Source organism: Rhynchophorus ferrugineus, unplaced genomic scaffold (assembly GCF_030347505.1).
Source record: "Rhynchophorus ferrugineus isolate W39M unplaced genomic scaffold, kcgeb_rfMv2 rfM5, whole genome shotgun sequence".
NCBI classification, from domain to species: Eukaryota; Metazoa; Arthropoda; class Insecta; order Coleoptera; family Curculionidae; genus Rhynchophorus; species Rhynchophorus ferrugineus.
Genome location: NW_027472584.1, coordinates 17383241 through 17404017, shown reverse-complemented (window position 1 = coordinate 17404017; position 20777 = coordinate 17383241). Strand labels below are relative to the sequence as shown.

The 20777-nt window shown below is 30.5% G+C and overlaps 3 protein-coding genes across 4 annotated transcripts in view; 1 reads left to right on the top strand and 2 right to left on the bottom strand.

Annotated features, from left to right (window-relative positions):
* Nucleotides 1–147: 147 nt before the first annotated feature.
* LOC143197000 (uncharacterized) lies at nt 148–3946 on the bottom strand. The gene is made up of 5 exons (XM_076405022.1): nt 2709–3946; nt 2529–2648; nt 2409–2450; nt 1408–2354; nt 148–1348 (listed from the first exon to the last, which is right to left on the bottom strand). The coding sequence occupies exons 1-4, from the start codon at nt 2728–2730 to the stop codon at nt 2044–2046; spliced, it is 495 nt and encodes a 164-aa protein (XP_076261137.1). The 5' UTR covers nt 2731–3946; the 3' UTR covers nt 148–1348; nt 1408–2043.
* Nucleotides 3947–4426: 480 nt separating this feature from the next.
* On the bottom strand, nt 4427–7757 carry LOC143196996 (transforming acidic coiled-coil-containing protein 1). Of its 2 annotated transcripts, none has more exons than XM_076405017.1 (7): nt 7491–7757; nt 7239–7331; nt 7140–7187; nt 6920–7075; nt 6738–6866; nt 6517–6666; nt 4427–6465 (listed from the first exon to the last, which is right to left on the bottom strand). In XM_076405017.1, exons 4-7 carry the CDS (start codon nt 7069–7071, stop codon nt 6285–6287), a joined length of 612 nt encoding a protein of 203 aa, XP_076261132.1. In that variant the 5' UTR covers nt 7072–7075; nt 7140–7187; nt 7239–7331; nt 7491–7757; the 3' UTR covers nt 4427–6284. The 2 variants fall into 2 exon arrangements, with proteins under 2 accessions (XP_076261132.1, XP_076261133.1); XM_076405018.1 differs by having other exon boundaries at nt 6920–7082; nt 7491–7756.
* Nucleotides 7758–10806: 3049 nt separating this feature from the next.
* The window catches only part of nAChRalpha7 (nicotinic Acetylcholine Receptor alpha7), a 78882-nt gene continuing 68911 nt past the window's right edge, over nt 10807–20777 (top strand). Inside the window, exon 1 of the mRNA XM_076405006.1 lies at nt 10807–11008. The gene's annotated coding sequence lies outside the window, so the exon portion shown is untranslated. The remainder of the gene's footprint in view (nt 11009–20777) is intronic.

Genomic DNA, 20777 nt, shown 5'->3' with positions numbered 1-20777 from the left:
GTGGCGCTGACAACGTGAATTTGAATGGTTAGTTTAAAAATATTATATAGAATCTTGTAAGGAAAATAATTTGCTTTGATCGGTCAGCCACTTCACGTGATTATTTTATGACGTCACATTTGTTGGCCAATAATATTTGAATGAAAATTGAATTTAAAAAACTAATTTATTAAAATAAAATCCTATACAAATATACATAAATGTAAATAATATAAATATACGCCTATAACGCCTCCTTCCTCTTTCGTATTTGTTTAGTGCCATCAATTTTATAGGATCTATTAGAGTTCTATCTCGTACTTGTGTTATACTGAAGGTAAATTTTAAGTCCTTCCCTGTTAATACTGAATTAACCTGTTTAACCCAAAAATACAATGAACATCTGACAATAAGTTTTAAAATTTGGTCTTCAAAATCGCTATGGACTGGACAGTTGAAACGTTTAAAATTTATGTGTTTTTTAAGACATCTCTCAAAATAACAGAAATGTTGTTTTTATGCAAAATTTAGGTATCAAATAAAAGAGACAGCTTAGAGACCTACAAACAGTATAGTAAAACAGTCTTGATGGAGTTCTTAATTTGGGTCTACGCGGCTGCATTACTTCTATAAAATCAGTATCGAGTTTTTGATCTATGGAACTACTTCATGTAGAATGTAGACAGATATTGCACGTTGTCTTTTTCTCAGAAGTTTTATCAAATGGCCTGAAATATAGACTAACGTGCAACGTTCCACTCTTGTTTTCCTCAGAGCAAAGTTCTCTGGAACTGAAAATATAGGCTCAACTGGTGATTCTACAACCTCTGGTGATACTACATCTCCAGTTAAAAAATAATGTAAATTATCTAAAGCGCCAACATGTTCATCTTCTTCACAATTTGCTTCGGGAGAATGGTGTGAAAAAAATGAAGTGATGATAAGTGCTTTAAAAGATTTGTCAAACATACTCGGTGAAGGGTATATGTTTCTAACTCCATGACTTCTAATAGATCCAAAATAATTTTCTAAGGAATCTTGGTTAAAATTCCTTAAACAAATGTGATTATTTTTATATTTGGACAAAACTGATTTCTTTAAGGAAATAAATACCCTTAAAGTAGCAATTAAGTTTTTGATTGATGGCACCGTAACACATACTTTCTTAACAGGGCAATTAAAATTTGGCACTGTTTAAACACAATAGCTCTACTCCAAAATTCCTCATATGGTGAGCTTAAGGATAAGGCTTCAAAGAGAGGCTTGAATTCAGGAGCTGTTTTGCTGCTAGAATTGCAACTATCGAATAAACTATCCAAAAAGGCTATAACAGCACCTGTTTGTTCAGCATCGTTCTGAAGATTATCTTCTGAAAACAAGACAAAATTATAATTATTATTAATACATGATATATTTCAGCATACTTACTCCACTTTGAGAAGGTCACCAAATGTGAGGCCACTGCATAGCTGAACACGTGTACAAATCTTGACTTTCATCTTGTTTATTTAGATGTAGTACAGATCTATAATATGCTCCCATTTCGCAATGTTTAGTTTGTTATCAAGTTTAATGTATACATTTTTTTTAACAAATTGTTCCGAATTCCTTTAAATAAATGAGGAATATCGTAAAGTGGAATTATTTTTTCCCCATTTACTTGAAATTCGGAACAACTTCTTGACTGGGACAGCAAACTATTAATGCCAGCCTGATTAGCAGACCCTTGGTCGCAAACTGTGCAAAGGAGCTTTAAACCTATCTCTTGACATTTTCCAATAACTTTAACAATCAAATGTTTTAATATGGCTGTCCTTTTATAGCTCCCTGTATTCTCCAAGCTATCGATACAGTCTTCTTTAATATTATATTGCAAATTGGGAGCTAGGTTCATCTCGTCAAACATCACAATGCTCATATTTTGAACTGCGCTTTTCAGTGACAAACATATTTGCTCATTAAGCCCTGCTCGCATTGGGATTTGCCTAAGCAATGCTAAACAAGTATTCTTTGAGGGAAAACCAAATATTTTTGACAATAATTTATAGGTCTTGCCGCTTGATTTTAAAAGAGCAATAGCAAAAAATTATATTGTATTGTGAAACATCTAGATTTAGGTGTCTTCGGTTGATTTGCCAATTGAGAAAAAAAGAAATCTACTGTCGGCTTATTAACATGTTCACATAAGTTTTTTAGTAACTCTGCACGCAAACTTGAACTAATATTTGCAAATCTACTTTTGTATGAGGCTACTAATCTCTTATTTCTTGTGATATGTTTATAAGACGTTATTACTTTTTTATAAAATTCATCTGACAAATATGTTTGACAAGAGGAACCAAATTTCCTTATAATGCCACTGTAGCTTTTACGTGCTAAAAAAAACCCTTTTAGTATTAACTATACAAATTATGTATCAAAAGTATTACCTTTTCGAGGAGTTTCTTTTATTGAACATTGCGATTGCTGTTCTAAAAAGTTAAAGATATATATAAGAATTACAAATATTTTAAAGATATTCTAAAATTAAAAATGATTTTTATTAGTACCTTCTTGCAAGACTTCTTTATTTGGAGATATCACATTGACAGCACTGGAATAACTTGGAAGATTATTTAAATTGATGTTCTCATCGTTACCATTAACGTCTTCATAAATAAGTTGACTTTCTGTAAACAAACAATAAATAAACAAACATATAATAGATATATAGATAATTTTATATGTACCTGATAAATGTTGGACATGCATTTGCCCTAATACCTGTTCGTGAAGGAAGGGTAACTTTAAAATCTTCACTAAAATGTCTGTGACACACACGATGCCGGTGGTATATTTGCATTGTGGTTAATCTAGATAGTTTACTACTATTAACTTGACCCATTTTTGGAAAAGAGCGGGATCATTCTTCGAGAACCGATGTCTGATTTCGGTAGTAGATTTACACCCAGGTACACTACATCGTTTACTACACGGGTGCATAGTAATACATTTTTATATTACTCAATAACAATTAATGTAAAACAGAATTTATACACAACGTGAAACGAAGTTATCTTGACTTTAACAACCACCTAAACTTCAGACAACAATGGATGCCCGAAAATAATGGCTTCGCACAATTTGACTGAACCAATCACATTCCATTTTAGTGGGGGTTCCAACAATTTAAAAACTAGCCAATCACAACTTCCGATCGCAGCGCTACCGTTGATTGAACTAAGCAAAACATTTCCCCAAGGTCGCCTATACCGTGAAATTTATATTTTTTCTATAATTGAAGATAGTAATTACTGTTTTCAGTCGCTATTTTTTGACTATCAACTGTTTTGTGACTATTTTCGAATGCTAAATGTAAGGCAATAGTGGGCTTGAAGGAGCAAGTTGTGAAGACTGGGGCGATAATCAACTAGAAAAAGTTTTAATGGATTCATACCATTTTATAAAGACAACCTAGTGGCATAGCATAAATTCATTCGAAGGCAAATATACCTAGTATGTTTGGTAGCCCAAGAACAAACAAAATAACTGGTATTAAAAGTGAATAGTGTTTTGACGGCTATTTCTATGATTGTTCGAAGTTTTTATAAGAATGTTTAAAGAAATAATTATGCAGACTGCAATTGTGCAGACTTATACAATTAAATCATTAAGTAAAATTAAATTCTCACCATTTAGAGACTTTGGGAACGTTTTTGCAAAATCATAATCAATTCGTCCAGTTCAATACTGTTTCATGTAGATTACCAATGCAGAGATAGTACGATGCAGATGATCCAAGATAAATATTGTTCTTATGATGCTTATACCAGCTTCCCTTGTCCCAAAAAGTAGCCCAAATACAACCCTGGTTGAGTATTCCTAGAAGAGCCTGGAGGAGCGGTCCACGCGACACAGTTACGGGTAGTCAGGTGGAGAAACTGAATCGACATGGCTAGGTCATATCCACTTAATTATAGCATCGGCCCTGTGAATCATTAAATGTAGTTTTACAACACCATTCCCTCGAATAAACTATAATTGTTCTACTATTCCTACTAGTTTTATTTATAACGTGCCCATCCTCTATTCTCTCACATACATGTTAGTATAGATATGTTATTATATACTAACTATACATTAGTTAAGATGTTAAGTCGTACGATTGTTATGAAGTCCTATTAATAATAATTTAAGTGGTATGTATAATGTATGTCACAATGCCTGATCAAAGAAGTTATTCTCCTGAAGTAAAGACTTTTGACTGAAGAATTTTTTTTCCATTCCTGTACATGTTAAAACTTATATATTGGAAATATTAACGTATCTGAATTATTTTACCATTAATATTTCTGATCTTGTAGTTGCAAGTCTAACATTTAGAATAATACAAAAATTTATTATAAAAACATTATTGCTTTAATTTTTTTCGGAGGTTAAAATTATTTGGTGGATAAAAACACAATAGTTGGGTTATTAGAGAACATGTTTATTCTGGTTTTATTATACATTTTTCCATATATGTACATAAATAAGCAAAAGAGAGGATAAAAACAGGAAATAATGTAAATTTAAAATAACATGTTAAAATGAAATTTACTGTCAACGAATTTTTTAAATGATTATCACAAAACTCCCTTTAAGAAATGATAAATATCGAAAATGAATTACTGTTGTACATATTATATCAGACAATCTATATCAAATTTGATATCATGAAAACTTATATATTATTATAGATCAATTAAAAAATTAAATTACAAAACAAGTTCGATTAAGAATCTAAATAAGTCAATGACAATGATATTAGCCTTTAAAATTACCTAAAAGCATACAAATGAGTATTTTAGATTATTTAAATTCTTCATTAAACACCTGAAATTGTATTGACTGGGAAAATATACATAAAGGCTAAAATTTAGCACCTATTTATATTAAATTTTAAAACTACTTAATATCCTGATATATTATTAAGTATTAACATATAATATAGGACAATATATGTATGGACTTTTTGGTATTCTAACAAAAGTAGCTTATTATATCAATTTCAATTCAATTTTGTATTAAATAGGAAAATACAATATATAAATACATTATAACAAATTAATAAAATTATAAATTCATCAAGCAAATTATATTTACAATATAACAAATCGTTAAAATGATAATACTCACAAACAGTATAACCTAACTATAAAAAAACTTTTATTAATAGCGGACAAATCGTTATAATTTTTTTGGAAGATAAACATGTCTCCACATAATGTGCATATTGCGTAGCAAAGGTGAGTAATTATTTTTTGTTTTTCTTTACGATATTTTCTAATAAATAAAGATTGAATAAATTTCATGTAAGGCACTTATATGAATAAAATAATCAAAAGTATTTAGTTATTTCAAAAAATTATACTCAATTTGTCCACTCAAATATGTTTTTGTGTAAATGAAGTCATTATAAAGAGAGCCTTTACATTTATAGAATTCCTTTTATCACTAAGCAAGTATATTTTACGAAAACATTTACAAAATATTAATTACAGCAATACACAATACACTTTGTATATATTGAGGTTAGGTTATTAATAAATAATAAATTAATTTTTAAAAAAGTAAAAAAAGGCCTATAAAATGTCACTAATCGTGATAAAATGAGATACTAATTCTATCACAAATCAATTAATATTGAATTATAAAAACAAGACTGTAGAAAGGAATATTATTCAGTAAATATTATAGAAAACAAATTATAAATATTTTGTTATTGATAAATGATAATCTTGTTAGTCATACAAATATAGGTAATGGACAAGAATATACAATTGCGTGCTTTGACAGTTTTAATTCAAACTAATGACATTTTATCCATAACATTGTTTTCCTTAGGGGATGCTATTTTTATTTCTGAATCTAATATTAAATGTAATATTTTTAACGAATTTTGTAATTTAGAAGTGCAATCTAATGTGAACTAATTGATAATACCTGTGGACAACATATAATGTCATAGAACGGTCATTAATTTAGATTAATGATTTGTCATTACACAACACCATTACAAACAATTTTTAAATGCAGGCCATAAGTAATCTATAATATTTACTTTGTAATGGATTAATAAATAGTGTTGGAATTTGCTTGTATAACAAATGGTAATAAAAATAGTAGTACCTATACATACACAGGACATTTGTGTATGTACGTATGTATATATATATTTTTTTTTCATATTCATTCTAAAACAAAATGCTATATAAGCCCAAGCGAACCAACACAACCTAAAATCCTTTAGTTTTTCCACCTCAAGCTTTTTTTATTTTATATTATTAAACCTGCTTTCCTGTAATGTCATCGCATAGTGCAGAAAGCTGCTCACATTCTTCTGTTTTCTGATTAAGTGAGGTTTCCAAAGAAGAACATTTTATTTCTAGCCTTTTAATTAATGCTCTTAGTTTGCTGCTTTCATATTCATATTTCTCCCTAACATTTAGTATTTCTACATTGCATCTAAAAAAGAAAATTTCAATAATATGCTTTACTATATGTATGTCTATTTACTTTTCAATTTGAGATTTGGCATATGTTTTGAGGGATTCATATTTTGCTTCATTTTGCTTTAATTTTTCTTCAGCTATCTGAAGATTCTGTGTTAAGGCTTCTTCATTGCTTTTAAAACCATTTACTATCATTTTACTTCGGTCATACTTTCTGAAATAAATTAAGGTAATATTGGCAGAACTAGATGATCTTGGTATAATAGATTTATTTCTAATACTTACTGCAAAACATCAGAAAATGCCAGTTCTAATGTTGCAAAATGTCTACTTGTTGTTTCATGTTCTTGTTTCAATTTTTCTAACTCTGAGCACTGATGTGATATAGTTTTTTCATATTCAGACAATAATTTCCTAAAAATAAGTTTCTTAAAATACATATGTGATTTGGTATCAATATAACTAACTGAAAATGATGTACTTCCTCTTTGAGAAGTCGATCATTTTTCTGAGTGTGATTCTGATTTTTTAAATCACTTTTTGAACGAATTTCCAATTCTAAGCTTGATTTTTCTTGTAAGTCGGACATTTGTAATTGTCGTTCATTAAATTCTTCCATTATACTGAAAACTTAAAATTAGTGAGTTGTTTACTAAGAAATATAACTAATTTTAATTAAAATATTACCTCTCTCTGTTATGTTTTGGAAATTACTGATTATTATTTAGTTGAAAACTACAAAACATTTTTATTGAACGTTTCTGTAGAATAACAATATATATTTACCTTTATACTATTTCGTGTTATCTAGAAACATTTCATGATATGATTAACTTTGAAAAAATTATAATCTTTTGCTTAGTTACTTGCTGTAATCACCTATAAATAAATTAAAATTGACATATACAAATAAATAAATTTTATCTAGCTAGCTTTACCAATTAACAATTTAATAAAACATGAAAAATTATAAAATTCAAATCAAACAAGTTATGGGGGTAATTTAAATATATTATAACAGAAAACGTATGTACTCACCAAAAATTCCTAATATACCTCGGTATTTGACAATACTCAGTGATTACAAATCTTTACATATTTAGTAAGCTATATTGGTAATAGTTTTATTTAAAACACTTAACATAACGGAGAAATTTTATATTGTACTATTATTAGGAATGTGTATAATATATATTATTTATTATATCGTTTTATAAATCACATTATTACTAACATGTGTACATATATGGATTACCACCATCAGAATTCCTAACAAAACGTCAACTCCTAAAGGTAACGTCAAATAGTTTTAGAATGAGGTTGGAATCCTTCTGTGGCATATTAAGCCAAATCTACAAGTACCTAATTTTATGGTTACTATAATGCTGCAACCAAATATACGCTACATATGTTTTTTTAATATCACACCATATACGCTTTATAATAAATTATAGCAATTTATTATGATTCTATTTTCTATAACTACATTTATACATTCAGCTAGAAAACCTACATAGTTACTAGACTACATTTTTCTAGTTGTAACTAATTTTACTTTACTAAATCAGGAACAGAAGAATAATTATTTCGTATTCCTTATTTACTAATATAATAGGATTATGTAGTCCTCAGGACGAAGTTTTGCTTGATTAAAGTTAATGTATTATACGCGTAGAAGTTCATATCTTTCTTATTAGTTTTTGTGCCTAAACAACAAAACGATAAAAAAAATACAAGTAAATAACTTGTACAAACAATTTATGTATATGTTGTACCTGTCCCTTGATTTCTTTGTGTGGTGTTTAAATGATATCCATTTTCTTTTCCAAATATTAACGGATATTTCAAAACATCGTAAGAATGATGATTGTCTAGTGTCATTTGCGCCGTGTCGCAACTTCATTAATATTTGGTACATTGTATCTTCCTCTCCTAAGTGCTCTCCATATGGTTTAATTTGATTTAATGATAATAAGGTAGTTGTTGTTTTGCAATCTATTGGAAACGGCGTTGAACAACTGGACCAAGTGCTCGATATGGTTGTATAGAGTGTGTTTTTGCTCCAGTCACCGATAAAATAGTTTTGTAAAATTTTTGGATCGGCATCAGGCATTGAAAATAAAGAACTAATTTGATGATATACTTGGCCCTGAATCTTGATGCTGACTCAAAATTACGACCGTTCTCATTCTTAGCGATAATTATTGCTCCAAATGATGTCATTTGGAAGCAAGAATTAAATTTATGAATTTCACGCAAAAATAAATTCGATTGATATATGGTTCCATCTAATAGTATTTTTAATGGTTTTGGTGGCATATTTAATAATGGAAGTGAAACTTTTCGTAATGCAAAGAACGGACGCTTCACTTTTGTGTTTAAATGCATTACAATATTAGCATTTTTTCCATTCTATAGTCGATGTCGACTTGTGCATGTGACGAAGACGTTCATACGGTCTCTTAAATTTACATTATCCGCCAAGTATTCTTCTATATTTCCTCGTGGCATTTTGTTTTAATACCTAGACAACAAACAGATATAAGTAATTTTTTAAGTTAAAATTAACAGGAATGTAGACGAAATGTCACTAATATAACTAAAAAAAGTGACAATAACAATATTTGACAATGTTACTGTTAAGGATGACACAGAGATATATTAGTAACATTGTTAAATATGTTTATAAAATTCTTATACTTGTCTCTCACAATACCGTTTTTATAATATTTGCCTTTCTATAGCTTATGACGGTGTTTTGGGTCTCTCTGGCAGGTCATTGTTTCACATTTTTTGCCACTGCCTGGCTTCTAGCTTACTTGTATAAAAAATATCGATATATGGATATATCGGAGAAAAAAAATATCGATATTTTTTCGCGTAATATACTAATATTTTTAATAAACCCTTAGAATTAAGCACCGAAAATTACTAAACATTTAAAATTAATTACTAAAATACACTAAACAATTTAAACAGTTTATAAAAAATTATTAAATGGTTTTTTTAATGTTTAATTAAGTTATTAATTAAGTATTTTTATTAAATTTTGAAAAAATATCGAAAAATATCGGCTTAAAAAATATCGATATATCGGTCAAATAAATATCGGCCAAAAATATCGAGTTTTTTAAAGGAATATCGATATATATGGATATATTAATATTTTTTCGGCATCCCTAGTACAGCCTACTATTACCACTGCTCTGTAGAAAAAATAAACTCCTAATCTCCCAGAAAGCGACTCTCGTACAGGTGTGGTACAGGTCCGAGAGACAACTTGCTTTACTCCAAGTGTTCCAATCTAAATCCAAAAAGTCCGCGCGTTACTCAATGCCCCATAGTTTATGATGAACGCGAATATACATCTAAAGTAAGGTATCCCGTTCATGAAAAGATTCACGAACATGCTTAGAGAGACGTTCTCCCTAGGCGCCTTAGAACACGATAAAAATCTGTTCAAATCCCTAGCCACCCATAAACCCCGGTAGTGAAACCAAAGACGACAATCCCAATCGTAACTCAAGGTCTCTGTCGCCCACAAAACCTTTCTATGCTGAAGCCGTAGTGACATCAGCAAAAGACCATTTGGTTGTAGCTGGAAAAGAGCAAAAGCATCTGGGAAAAAAATGGTTCGCAAACATTCACGATTAGCTATTATTCACGCTCAAGTTTATGAAAAAAGCTCGATCAGTATGATAGATGATAGTTCGGGTATTTTATTGTATTGTACTGTAAATATAAACATAAGTATAATATAAGTAGTTAAGAAACAGTTTACTTTTATTTAAAGAAAAATATAGAATACCCAGGAACTAATTGATGTCAGTTTCGTGAATCACTGACATCTTTCAAGTAAAAAGACGACTAATTCAACAGTTACTATATGTTGGCAATGTTATTTTTATTATCAAATATATTACTATAAATGAATATCCCATGAAAATGTTAACTTTGGCGTTATGGGAATTAGGTTCAGTATAGCTTAACCTGTCAAAGACAGCATGTTCTATTTATAATTTTACAAAATATATATGAGAATAATATAATATTTAATATATTCTACATACAGCAACGGTCCTTATTGTGGCGGTTACCATAAAATACTAGTCTGACAAATAAACGCTCGCCGAAATCAAAAATATTTTTAAAAAAATTCCTGGAATCTTATCGCGCCCACATACCGAGTCGAACTGTGACTATAAACTATTATCGAATTCACATAAACGAACACAAAAGTTTCATCGAAGTCGATCCAACCGTTTAGGAGGAGCCCAATTACATACAAGCGGACAGAAAAATTATTTATTTATAAGAAAAGTATTTTTGGATACCCGCCCAAACTGAACTTTTTATTGGAAAGATCCATAGAAGTGGCTGGTTATCTCATTGCCACCCACTTATTTGTGATATTATATGTTTTGTGATAACAGTGCGAAGTTTTTAAATTTTTAATTTAACAGTGAACAGTGAACATTCAATAAGTGCACAAGTTAAGTTGACAAGTTATTTCGAGTTATCACGGGAGAAGGAAAGTGGGCGAAAGCTTGATCAGGGTAATAATTTCTTACCTTTCCCTTTTTCTTTTTTCTTATGGTCCTATATCGCTTAATGCCAAATATAGGACATCCGGGGCATAGAAGATTAAATTACTTTTGAAAGTAGCACACTCCCAGCTATTTTACGTAGCTCCAAGAGTCCAAGACTAAGTCGCCTCTTATCGCAAAGTTAAAAAAATTATATCAATTAGAGTCTCCAGCTCATACCAAACAATTTTCACACAGGGAATGGGAGTAATATTTGGAATACCTCCAATACACCTACAGGTGAAAAAGCGACGCCATCATTATCAAGGTATAAAAAAGGAAGAGGCCAAAACAAACTTGAGGGTCTATTGGTAAAAATAATGGGACTTTGGACTGGATCCTAAACGTAGAGATATAGATAAATAGATCATTTGAGGATTCGGGCTACTATTTGACTCAGGCTCTATCAGGATACTGCCGTTTTAACAAATATCTTCACAAATGGCGTAAAAGTAACACCAGCATTTGCATATATTGCGAGGAGGAAGATAATGCTGAATATACACTGTTTAAATGTCCTCGTAGGGGTGGCGTTAGGGAAGGGTAGGAGACCCGAGTAGGATAAGGGGTGAATTCACAGTTGAAAATATGATGTGGGATCTGATAATATCTGATAGTGAATGGAATTATACTGACGGAACCGTGCGCATGATTTTTGAGTCAAATTATAATTTTGATCCTGTCTCGGTCTTCTCTTCGATTGGAAGTTTAGGTGGAATTCCCAGATTCGAAGGTCCCTCCAGAAAGGTCAAGGTATTGTCAATGTTCTGTTCCCGCTCATCAGCCGGACTAGCAGGCTTCCTCTCTCAATAAAATCTCTCCTGTACAATATGCTTGTTAGATCTGCTGTTCTATACGGCTCCAGTGAGTATCTCAACTACGTCTCGCGTAGTCAGGAGAATAATCAGTATCCCTGGTTCGTTAGGAATACAAATTCACAGAGATACAGATGTCCCCTAAGTTCACGATTTTATATTACTCCACTCTTCGTCTCTCGGATACTAGATGTATTACCAGGCAGATGTATTAGCAGGCCAATATTTTAGGCCGATAACTCATTAGGCTCTTCGTGACCTTATTCTATCGCAGCCGACAGACACTACCCCGTCGTGCTCTTACTCCCAATTGTCTGGACCTTTCCCGCCGAGCGATTAACTCAGGTACCGCCAGCTGCATGGTATGATAACGACGCCATGTCCTTGCCTGGCCCTCGTACTTCTTAACGGTGATACCAGTTCCCGGTACCCTTCTTACCAACAGTAAGAAGTATTAGTTAGGGCTAAGAAATCAGCTTCCGAGAGTGGGGTTTAGTGGGTAGCCCAGAGGCAGTGTCCATATAACCAGTCGTTTATTCCTGCGGGTCTCCGCGACCAGGTATACGTAGAGGCTTCCCCGGTTTCAGACCAAAAAAATTATAATTCTGGTTATAATGATTGATTTCTAAAACAACTGATTTATATTGAGATATGTATTGTATGTGCTACCAGAGAATTCAGAGTATTGTATTGAAGTAATGCTAATTTCTGAATTTTTCCGATTTTTAACAAAATTATATAAATAATCATATTACTAAAATAACACATGCACAATAATAAAATAAATAATAATTAATATCTTTTATGAAATATCTTGTGGGTCTCTAGTTGTATTACTTTTATTAATTCATTTAATACAGCTGTTAATAATGTTGGTAGCATTATTCTGGGATAAGTAACAAAAATTCCCAAAATAACGTAAATCGGGAAAATAATTGAATAAAAAGAACGCTGTAAAATATAAATGTTTTGTTTTCAGATTTGATAGATTTACTATTAATTCGATTTAGGTCAACTCATTAATCTGAAATTTAATTTATTGTAAGTGCATTTTAGTAATCCCTAAAGTTTTTAGATAAAAAATTGAAAATAATTTTTAATACACACTTTTATAGGGTTTATACAAATGCATTTTGATTTAGTGGCTAATATTGCTAGCATAGTTTATGCGTTTTAAGGAAAAGATTTCAATAATGCCTCTCAAAGGTACTGTGTGTAGATGCCTTCCACTGAAAGCGTAACTACTGCCGAACAGAAAATAAAAAAATTGATGGCTCTTCTGCATACTTGTACGTTTATTATTTGGAAATATTAAAAATATTATTTATATCTTTTATTATTTTAAATTATTGATTAACACACACACACACACATATATATATATATATATATATATATATATATATATATATTGTAACATGATGTACTCTTTTCATTTAGACCTCAATTTTGTTGTAAATTAAATTTTTAAAATAAATACTATTTATTTAGGTTCCTTCAGAACGATCATTGTGCGACAGTGATATAGCGCATGCGTCATGACCTTCATTGATTCGAATTGGTTCAGGAGCACTACGACGTACGTTCCCCCTTTTATGCTAGTATTCTTTACGTGGGAGTTATTAAAAGTATCTGGCAACATGCAGATTAAATATCAAACTAATTAATATTATGATGTAAAATCTAGCACTTTTCCTATGATTGTATCTACATCATTGAATATCCTTATTAAAGGTCTAAACTAGAAACTATTCACCTATTCGAAAACTGTTCTGTTAGGACAAAAGGAAATAATTGTAAACCTGTCAAAAACAAAATTGCAGATTCAAGTGATAAAGTTTTAATAACAAGTCGATGACGTCATTATTAAAGGTGAACTGTTTTTTTTTGAAATTGTATTAAGATACCATTTTACTGGTCTTTTATTACATAAAGTCGTTTTATGGCCTAACAACTCCAAAGATTTGTAGTATCTTATAACCCACCTATAGTTAAAATTAGTTATTAACTTTTAGGTATCTAAATAGACGGTGGAAAATTTGACAGGGAATAATCATCGCAGTCGCAGTCTTCTGGGATGGTGTCTAAGTTGGTCACTAGTCAGTCGGTAGACGACATAAGGTAAAAGAAAAGATAAGGAATGATGATTTTTGGTATAGGCTAGATTCTGCGAAGAAAGTTTATCTCTCGCGGACCAAAGTAGCCACTATTTTCTACTTGTTGAATTCCTGAAGCTGTCTGATAGCCATATCAATGCCCGTATGAACGTAATTGTAGACGTATTTGATGGATTTTGTACAATAATAGCGAAACGGAACCACACAACGGTTATCAATATCAACTATTACACCGTTTGACGTATAAACATTGCCGCACCAAATTTAAGTGTTCGACAACAAAATCTTGATGTAAATAAAACAATGAAACAAAAATAACGTTATAAAATGTAGGACTTAAAAGAATAAACTACTTAAACTATAGTTAATTAAACAACCACAATAGTTTGTAGGTTAGAGTTGTTTTATTATATTTATATTTACATATGACAACGGTGTCTACCAGTATCAACACAAATCGACGTTTATAGACGTTTTATGTATGTTCGGACGCATCAGACATGCATGTATCTCTTTAACTAGAGTAATGCTAATTAGTAAAATGGGAAAGAGATATGTTCCGAGTTTAAAAGGGAGTTACTATTGCAATTAAAAATATCTTGGATTATTTGCACCGTGTTATCTCTGTGTTGTATACAATAGCAACTTTATTAACAGTACTAGCGTATGAAACTATAGACTGAAAATTGTAAAAACAGTTGATAGTCGCAAAACAGTCGAACTGGTCGATAGTAAAAAATCTAGCGACTGAAAATAGTAATTACTATTATATTATCAAATGTATTATCAAATGCAAACTTCGACGGTTTTTCTATTTGTGATAACAGGCACAGATGTACGAATTCCTTCCCGTTATAATTTTGAGAGAGCAAAGGACGGAAATAATGGTTTGAGTTTCTCTGTCCTGTACAGATCAGTTCATATTAAATAACTTAGCATGTAGCAGTGTGAAAAGATAAATGGTATAACGATACCAAATATGTATCGTATTTTAGCATTTTGAAAGTAACAATGACATAATGGAATAAAAGTAATTGGTTTATTTCTATTTCATTCTAACGTGTGCTTATGCATGTTTTTTTTCAACCGTGTCATAAGTAAGGATGTACATATTATATATATTCTTTCTCGAACTTTCATTGAGAGAAAAAAAAAGGAAAGGGATAATTGCCGGACATTATTACGATAAACATTACAGGTTTTGAATGAAAGAGTTGAACATTCCAAAGGTTTGAACAAACATCGAGAGAGTTAGATCGAATCGATCGAAAAGTCAAAGAAAAAGAGCATTACCTATTATTGCCATGAAAAACGTAAAAAAAACATTGAACAATCATTTAGTATTTTGGATTGGCATCAGACACTGAAAACCAATAATCAGTTTGAGGGTACCTTTGGCCTTGAATCTTGAACGTTGATTCAAAATTACGTTAGTCGTTCTATTTAACTGATGGTCGATCAATATTTCCTGTTCGTCGTTGAAGAGGTGGCATTGTTTTTTAATATATACACAACCAATAAATATAAATAAATTTCTAAGTTAAAATTCACAGAAATATTGAGGAAACTTCACTAATATAAATAAATACATTTTTTTTAATAACATCTTTATTAGATACGCTTAGTACAATCTTAATTATTATTATTACAATTAATTTATTACTACTTTTCCTATGTGCTTGGATTAATTAACAAGCAAGACGAGTACGAGAAAATACATCAGTATGTATTCCTCAATTATAAAATTATAATTATTTATTAATTATTAACTTATAGCTATAGTTTACACTAATAATACACACTAAATGTTCACACAAGTTCGTATGGTTTTGTTCGTTTCAGTCTCCTGACATCCTGTGCGCTGTCCAGCAGTTGTATTGCTTCCACGTTAGAATGATTTAGTAATCTTCTTTCGTGTTTCAAGGCGAAATCCTGCACAACTTCGCAAATCCATTTGATTTCCAGGTCATTGTGCAGTTCTTCATTGGTTACATAGCGATAGGCATTGGTAATCAATCGAAGAATCTTGTTTTGACAGCGCTGTATGACTAACTGATTTGAATATTTAGTGCAACCCCATATTTGCACCCCATAGGTCCAAATTGGCTTTATAATTGTATTATAGATCAACCTTTTTGATTTTAGATCAAGTTGGGAGTATCTTCCGACTAACCAGTATAGTTGTTTTATTTTGGTTCTAATGTGTTTTGCTTTTTGTCTAACGTGATGCAAATAAATACATTGAGAATAATACGACATGACAATGACAATGAGAAATACTGTAATTTGGCTTTTAGTAGTTTTACTATTTGTAGATTATTGTAATTTGGTGACATCAAAACTTAGGAAGCCATTACATACAGATTGTACCATGATGGTTAGTTATAATCGATACTCAAAAACCATTCTGTTTTCAGATTATGAGTTGTAATATAAATTTAGGCAAGAAGCAGGAGATTAACAAAAAACAGCAACTCTTAATATAAGCTTTAAGATGTCACGCGGAATATCCGGAGCTCGAATTAACCTTTACAGTAATATATTAAAAAATGTACAGATTTTAAATTCATTACAATCTCAGAAGAATTTTAAATTAATTTATGTTTTATCGCGCTTTCTATGTTCTTTGATCAATATTATGCTTCTGCTGCGTAACGAATAAAATTATTAATATCGCCATAATGGAATAATGAATAATTTACTTAAATTTTTGTACTGTTAACGTGTTTCGAACAGTTACAGATGCGCTATTAAATTATGTATCAAGACGAATAAATAAAATATTAGGCATTTCCATAAGGAGCACATAAAAATATACCCTAAACAGTTTATAAATTGTAACTTGGTACGGTAAAAACATATTTTTCCCGGGTATGGTTTCATTTTACAATAATCAAGAATCATTTCTATATAATAATATTTTAAGATCAAACCCGTAATAGTATTTTTATCATGTTCATAATTTTTACATTGTATTTATTTGGGGAAAAGCATTAAGGAAGTTCAGGTTTGAAATAAGATTTTTTTACCCTTAGTGGTTCGGCAATCTACTCAGTGAGCAATAAATACTTCTTACGATAAGCGCAAGACAGGACAAATAACAAGATCGATATTATAAAACAGTTCTTAAATAATAAATATTATTTTTGATTATGAAGAATGTCTAACCACGTATGATATATAATTTTCTTTCTTTAGTTCTCATGAAAACCTCATTTATGGTCCAGTAATTGGTTTCTTTCATTAGTTTTACTACAACAGATAATTATGCACGCATATTATAGTCTATCCAATGTAGCGGTGAATTCATGTCATCCAGATGTATAATGTATTGCCTATTATAGTTTGTAAATTCGTTTTAATACTAAACAATATATTTCTTCTTATTATATTCTAGATAAAAAGAGATACAATGCTGTCTGATACGTTCAAACATGTAATCGAATCAACCTGCAAAAGTAGTTCGGTTGTCAAATGTCTGCAAAATTATTCAAAACAATAATGATAATGAGAGGTTATAAACCGGAAAACGTTGTTTTTGCGCTTTGCTTGTTTTGATAAATTTCAAATTGCACCTTAATATGTTTAATTACTCTGGTTAAAAATGCCGAGGCCAAATAAATAGTTAGTCAGAAACAGATTACGTCTCAATCAATCAATCAATAACTTGGAGCAGGAACGAGGTAATGGGAGCCTATTTTTATCAGTAAAATACATTAGAGAGATAAGCAATGATACTAATAAATATTAAGCTTGTGAAGTTTTTATTGGAAATATTTGTATTTTGTTGCAGCTGTACTGAATATTAGCATGGGAACTGAAATCTCCCAAATTAAAGAAAAATAATATAATTTTGGATTCACCGAAAAAAAAAGGAATCTACAAACCTTGATGTTAGCTCTATTCAATTTTAGATTTATGAAATGTATAAAAACGGTGAGTAGTTTTTTTTAACATAAAATTAATTTAATACAATTATTTCAGAGATAACTGTTAGTACGGAAAGTATCCATAGAAAACTTAGGAATATGCAGTTCTTTGAGGGATATAAGTCATCACTTCAAACACATATAATGGAAAAATAGGATTTCGATAGTATAAATAAAATCCACGAAGAGGTTCTATTCGACTTCCAGACATTGCTTCTAAAAAAATATAATTTTAAAAGCATATAAAAACTAAGGGAGACTTGTTATTTCAATTTAGTACAAACATAGGTATTTCAAAATAGAACATTAGTCCATCCTTAACAAGACGCTAATAAAAGAGTGTAAAGAAAACAAAAGTTGATGGAAAAAGGTAAAAGTTAGAATAAAATATTGGTCTAATAAGTGGCCAAGTACTTATATAATTGCCAAGAAACAGTTTAGAACCAAATATGCGACAGTTGATCAGGTGTATCGTGTTACGGATGTAATCGAGAAAACTTTTGAAAAAAATATTCAGCCATATTTTTAGACGTGGAGTACAAGGGCTTGAATACAAGCTTGTACACAACAAAATACTTAATTGGATGGACTAGATTTTCAAATCCTATAATTCCAATCGTGAATTAAGAATAAGATGCGGTGATGAATAATCAGATATGTGATCCATTTAGTGAAAAATGACTAGATTTGTGATGATACTGCATTATTCGCTACAAGTAATACTATTGAGATAACAGTAAATAGATTTCAATCAGCTGTCAATAATATTACTGAATGCAGTAAGAAATGACGAATAAAACTATAATGCGACGAAGTCTACATATGTGGATATGTGGTGATACAAAAAAAATAGACTACCAGTTAGTGATAATTGGTTTTAGAGTAATTTTGAACCCAGCTAAATACTTGGGCATGACATGCCAAACTCAAATTGAAATATTAATGTTAACAAGAAACGAGCAGAACTTTGTATGAGGCTCAAAAAATGTCATGGTTGCTAGGACGACAATCAGTATTAATATTCCATAATGAAACCGGAAAGTATGGAGCTAGGGTGTGATATTATGGAGTTCTAACACAAAGAAATCTATTATTAAGATGATCAAAATGTACTTTCAGAAGTTGACATAATTTAAAGATATATGATACATCTTTTGTATAATGTGACTTAAAACATAAGTCTGTCCAAAGTGGCAGTGAATTCACGTCATCTCATTTTATGATGTCAAAATGGTGCAATGTTACCGCATTTAACGTTGACATTTTACACATTTTAGTTTATTGCACAAAGTTAGGGCATTATGAATAATCAAAATATACTTTCATAAGTTGTCATAATTTAAAGATATATGATACATCTTTTGTATAATGTGACTTAAAATATAAGTCTGTCCAAAGTGGCAGTGAATTCACGTCATCTCATTTTATGATGTCAAAATGGTGCAATATTGCCGCATTTAACGTTGACATTTTACCCATTTTAGTTTATTGCACAAAGTTAGGGCATTATGAATAATCAAAATATACTTTCATAAGTTGTCATAATTTAAAGATATATGATACATCTTTTGTATAATGTGACTTAAAATATAAGTCTGTCCAAAGTGGCAGTGAATTCACGTCATCTCATTTTATGATGTCAAAATGGTGCAATATTGCCGCATTTAACGTTGACATTTTACCCATTTTAGTTTATTGCACAAAGTTAGGGCATTATGAATAATCAAAATATACTTTCATAAGTTGTCATAATTTAAAGATATATGATACATCTTTTGTATAATGTGACTTAAAACATAAGTCTGTCCAAAGTGGCAGTGAATTCACGTCATCTCATTTTATGATGTCAAAATGGTGCAATGTTGCCGCACTTCACATTGACATTTTACCCATTTTAGTTTATTGCACAAAGTTAGGGCATTATGAATAATCAAAATATACTTTCATAAGTTGTCATAATTTAAAGATATATGATACATCTTTTGTATAATGTGACTTAAAACATAAGTCTGCCCAAAGTGGCAGTGAATTCACGTCATCTCATTTTATGATGTCAAAATGGTGCAATGTTGCCGCACTTCACATTGACATTTTACCCATTTTAGTTTATTGCACAAAGTTAGGGCATTATGAATAATCAAAATATACTTTCATAAGTTGTCATAATTTAAAGATATATGATACATCTTTTGTATAATGTGACTTAAAACATAAGTCTGTCCAAAGTGGCAGTGAATTCACGTCATCTCATTTTATGATGTCAAAATGGTGCAATGTTGCCGCATTTAACGTTGACATTTTACCCATTTTAGTTTATTGCGCAAAGTTAGGGAATTATGAATCATCAAAATATACTTTCATAAGTTGTCATAATTTAAAGATATATAATACATCTTTTGTATAATGTGACTTAAAACATAAGTCTGCCCAAAGTGGCAGTGAATTCACGTCATCTCATTTTATGATGTCAAAATGGTGCAATATTGCCGCATTTAACGTTGACATTTTACCCATTTTAGTTTATTGCACAAAGTTAGGGCATTATGAATAATCAAAATATACTTTCATAAGTTGTCATAATTTAAAGATATATGATACATCTTTTGTATAATGTGACTTAAAACATAAGTCTGTCCAAAGTGGCAGTGAATTCACGTCATCTCATTTTATGATGTCAAAATGGTGCAATGTTGCCGCATTTAACGTTGACATTTTACCCATTTTAGTTTATTGCGCAAAGTTAGGGAATTATGAATCATCAAAATATACTTTTAGAATTTGACATAATTTAAGGATATATGATACATATTTTGTATTATGTGACATAAAACATAAGTCTATCCAAAGTAGCAGTAAATTTACGTCAACTCATTTTATA

Coding starts and splice junctions, on each gene's coding strand:
- LOC143197000 (XM_076405022.1), bottom strand. CDS start 2,730: ATGCATGTCCAACATTTATCAG. Junction 2,649..2,708: donor GCATGTCCAACATTTATCAG/GTACATATAAAA, acceptor GTTTGTTTACAG/AAAGTCAACTTATTTATGAA. Junction 2,355..2,408: donor AAAAGAAACTCCTCGAAAAG/GTAATACTTTTG, acceptor GGTTTTTTTTAG/CACGTAAAAGCTACAGTGGC.
- LOC143196996 (XM_076405017.1), bottom strand. CDS start 7,071: ATGGAAGAATTTAATGAACGACAATTACAAATGTCCGACTTACAAGAA. Junction 6,867..6,919: donor GAGGAAGTACATCATTTTCA/GTTAGTTATATT, acceptor ACTTATTTTTAG/GAAATTATTGTCTGAATATG. Junction 6,466..6,516: donor GCCAAATCTCAAATTGAAAA/GTAAATAGACAT, acceptor TTTCTTTTTTAG/ATGCAATGTAGAAATACTAA.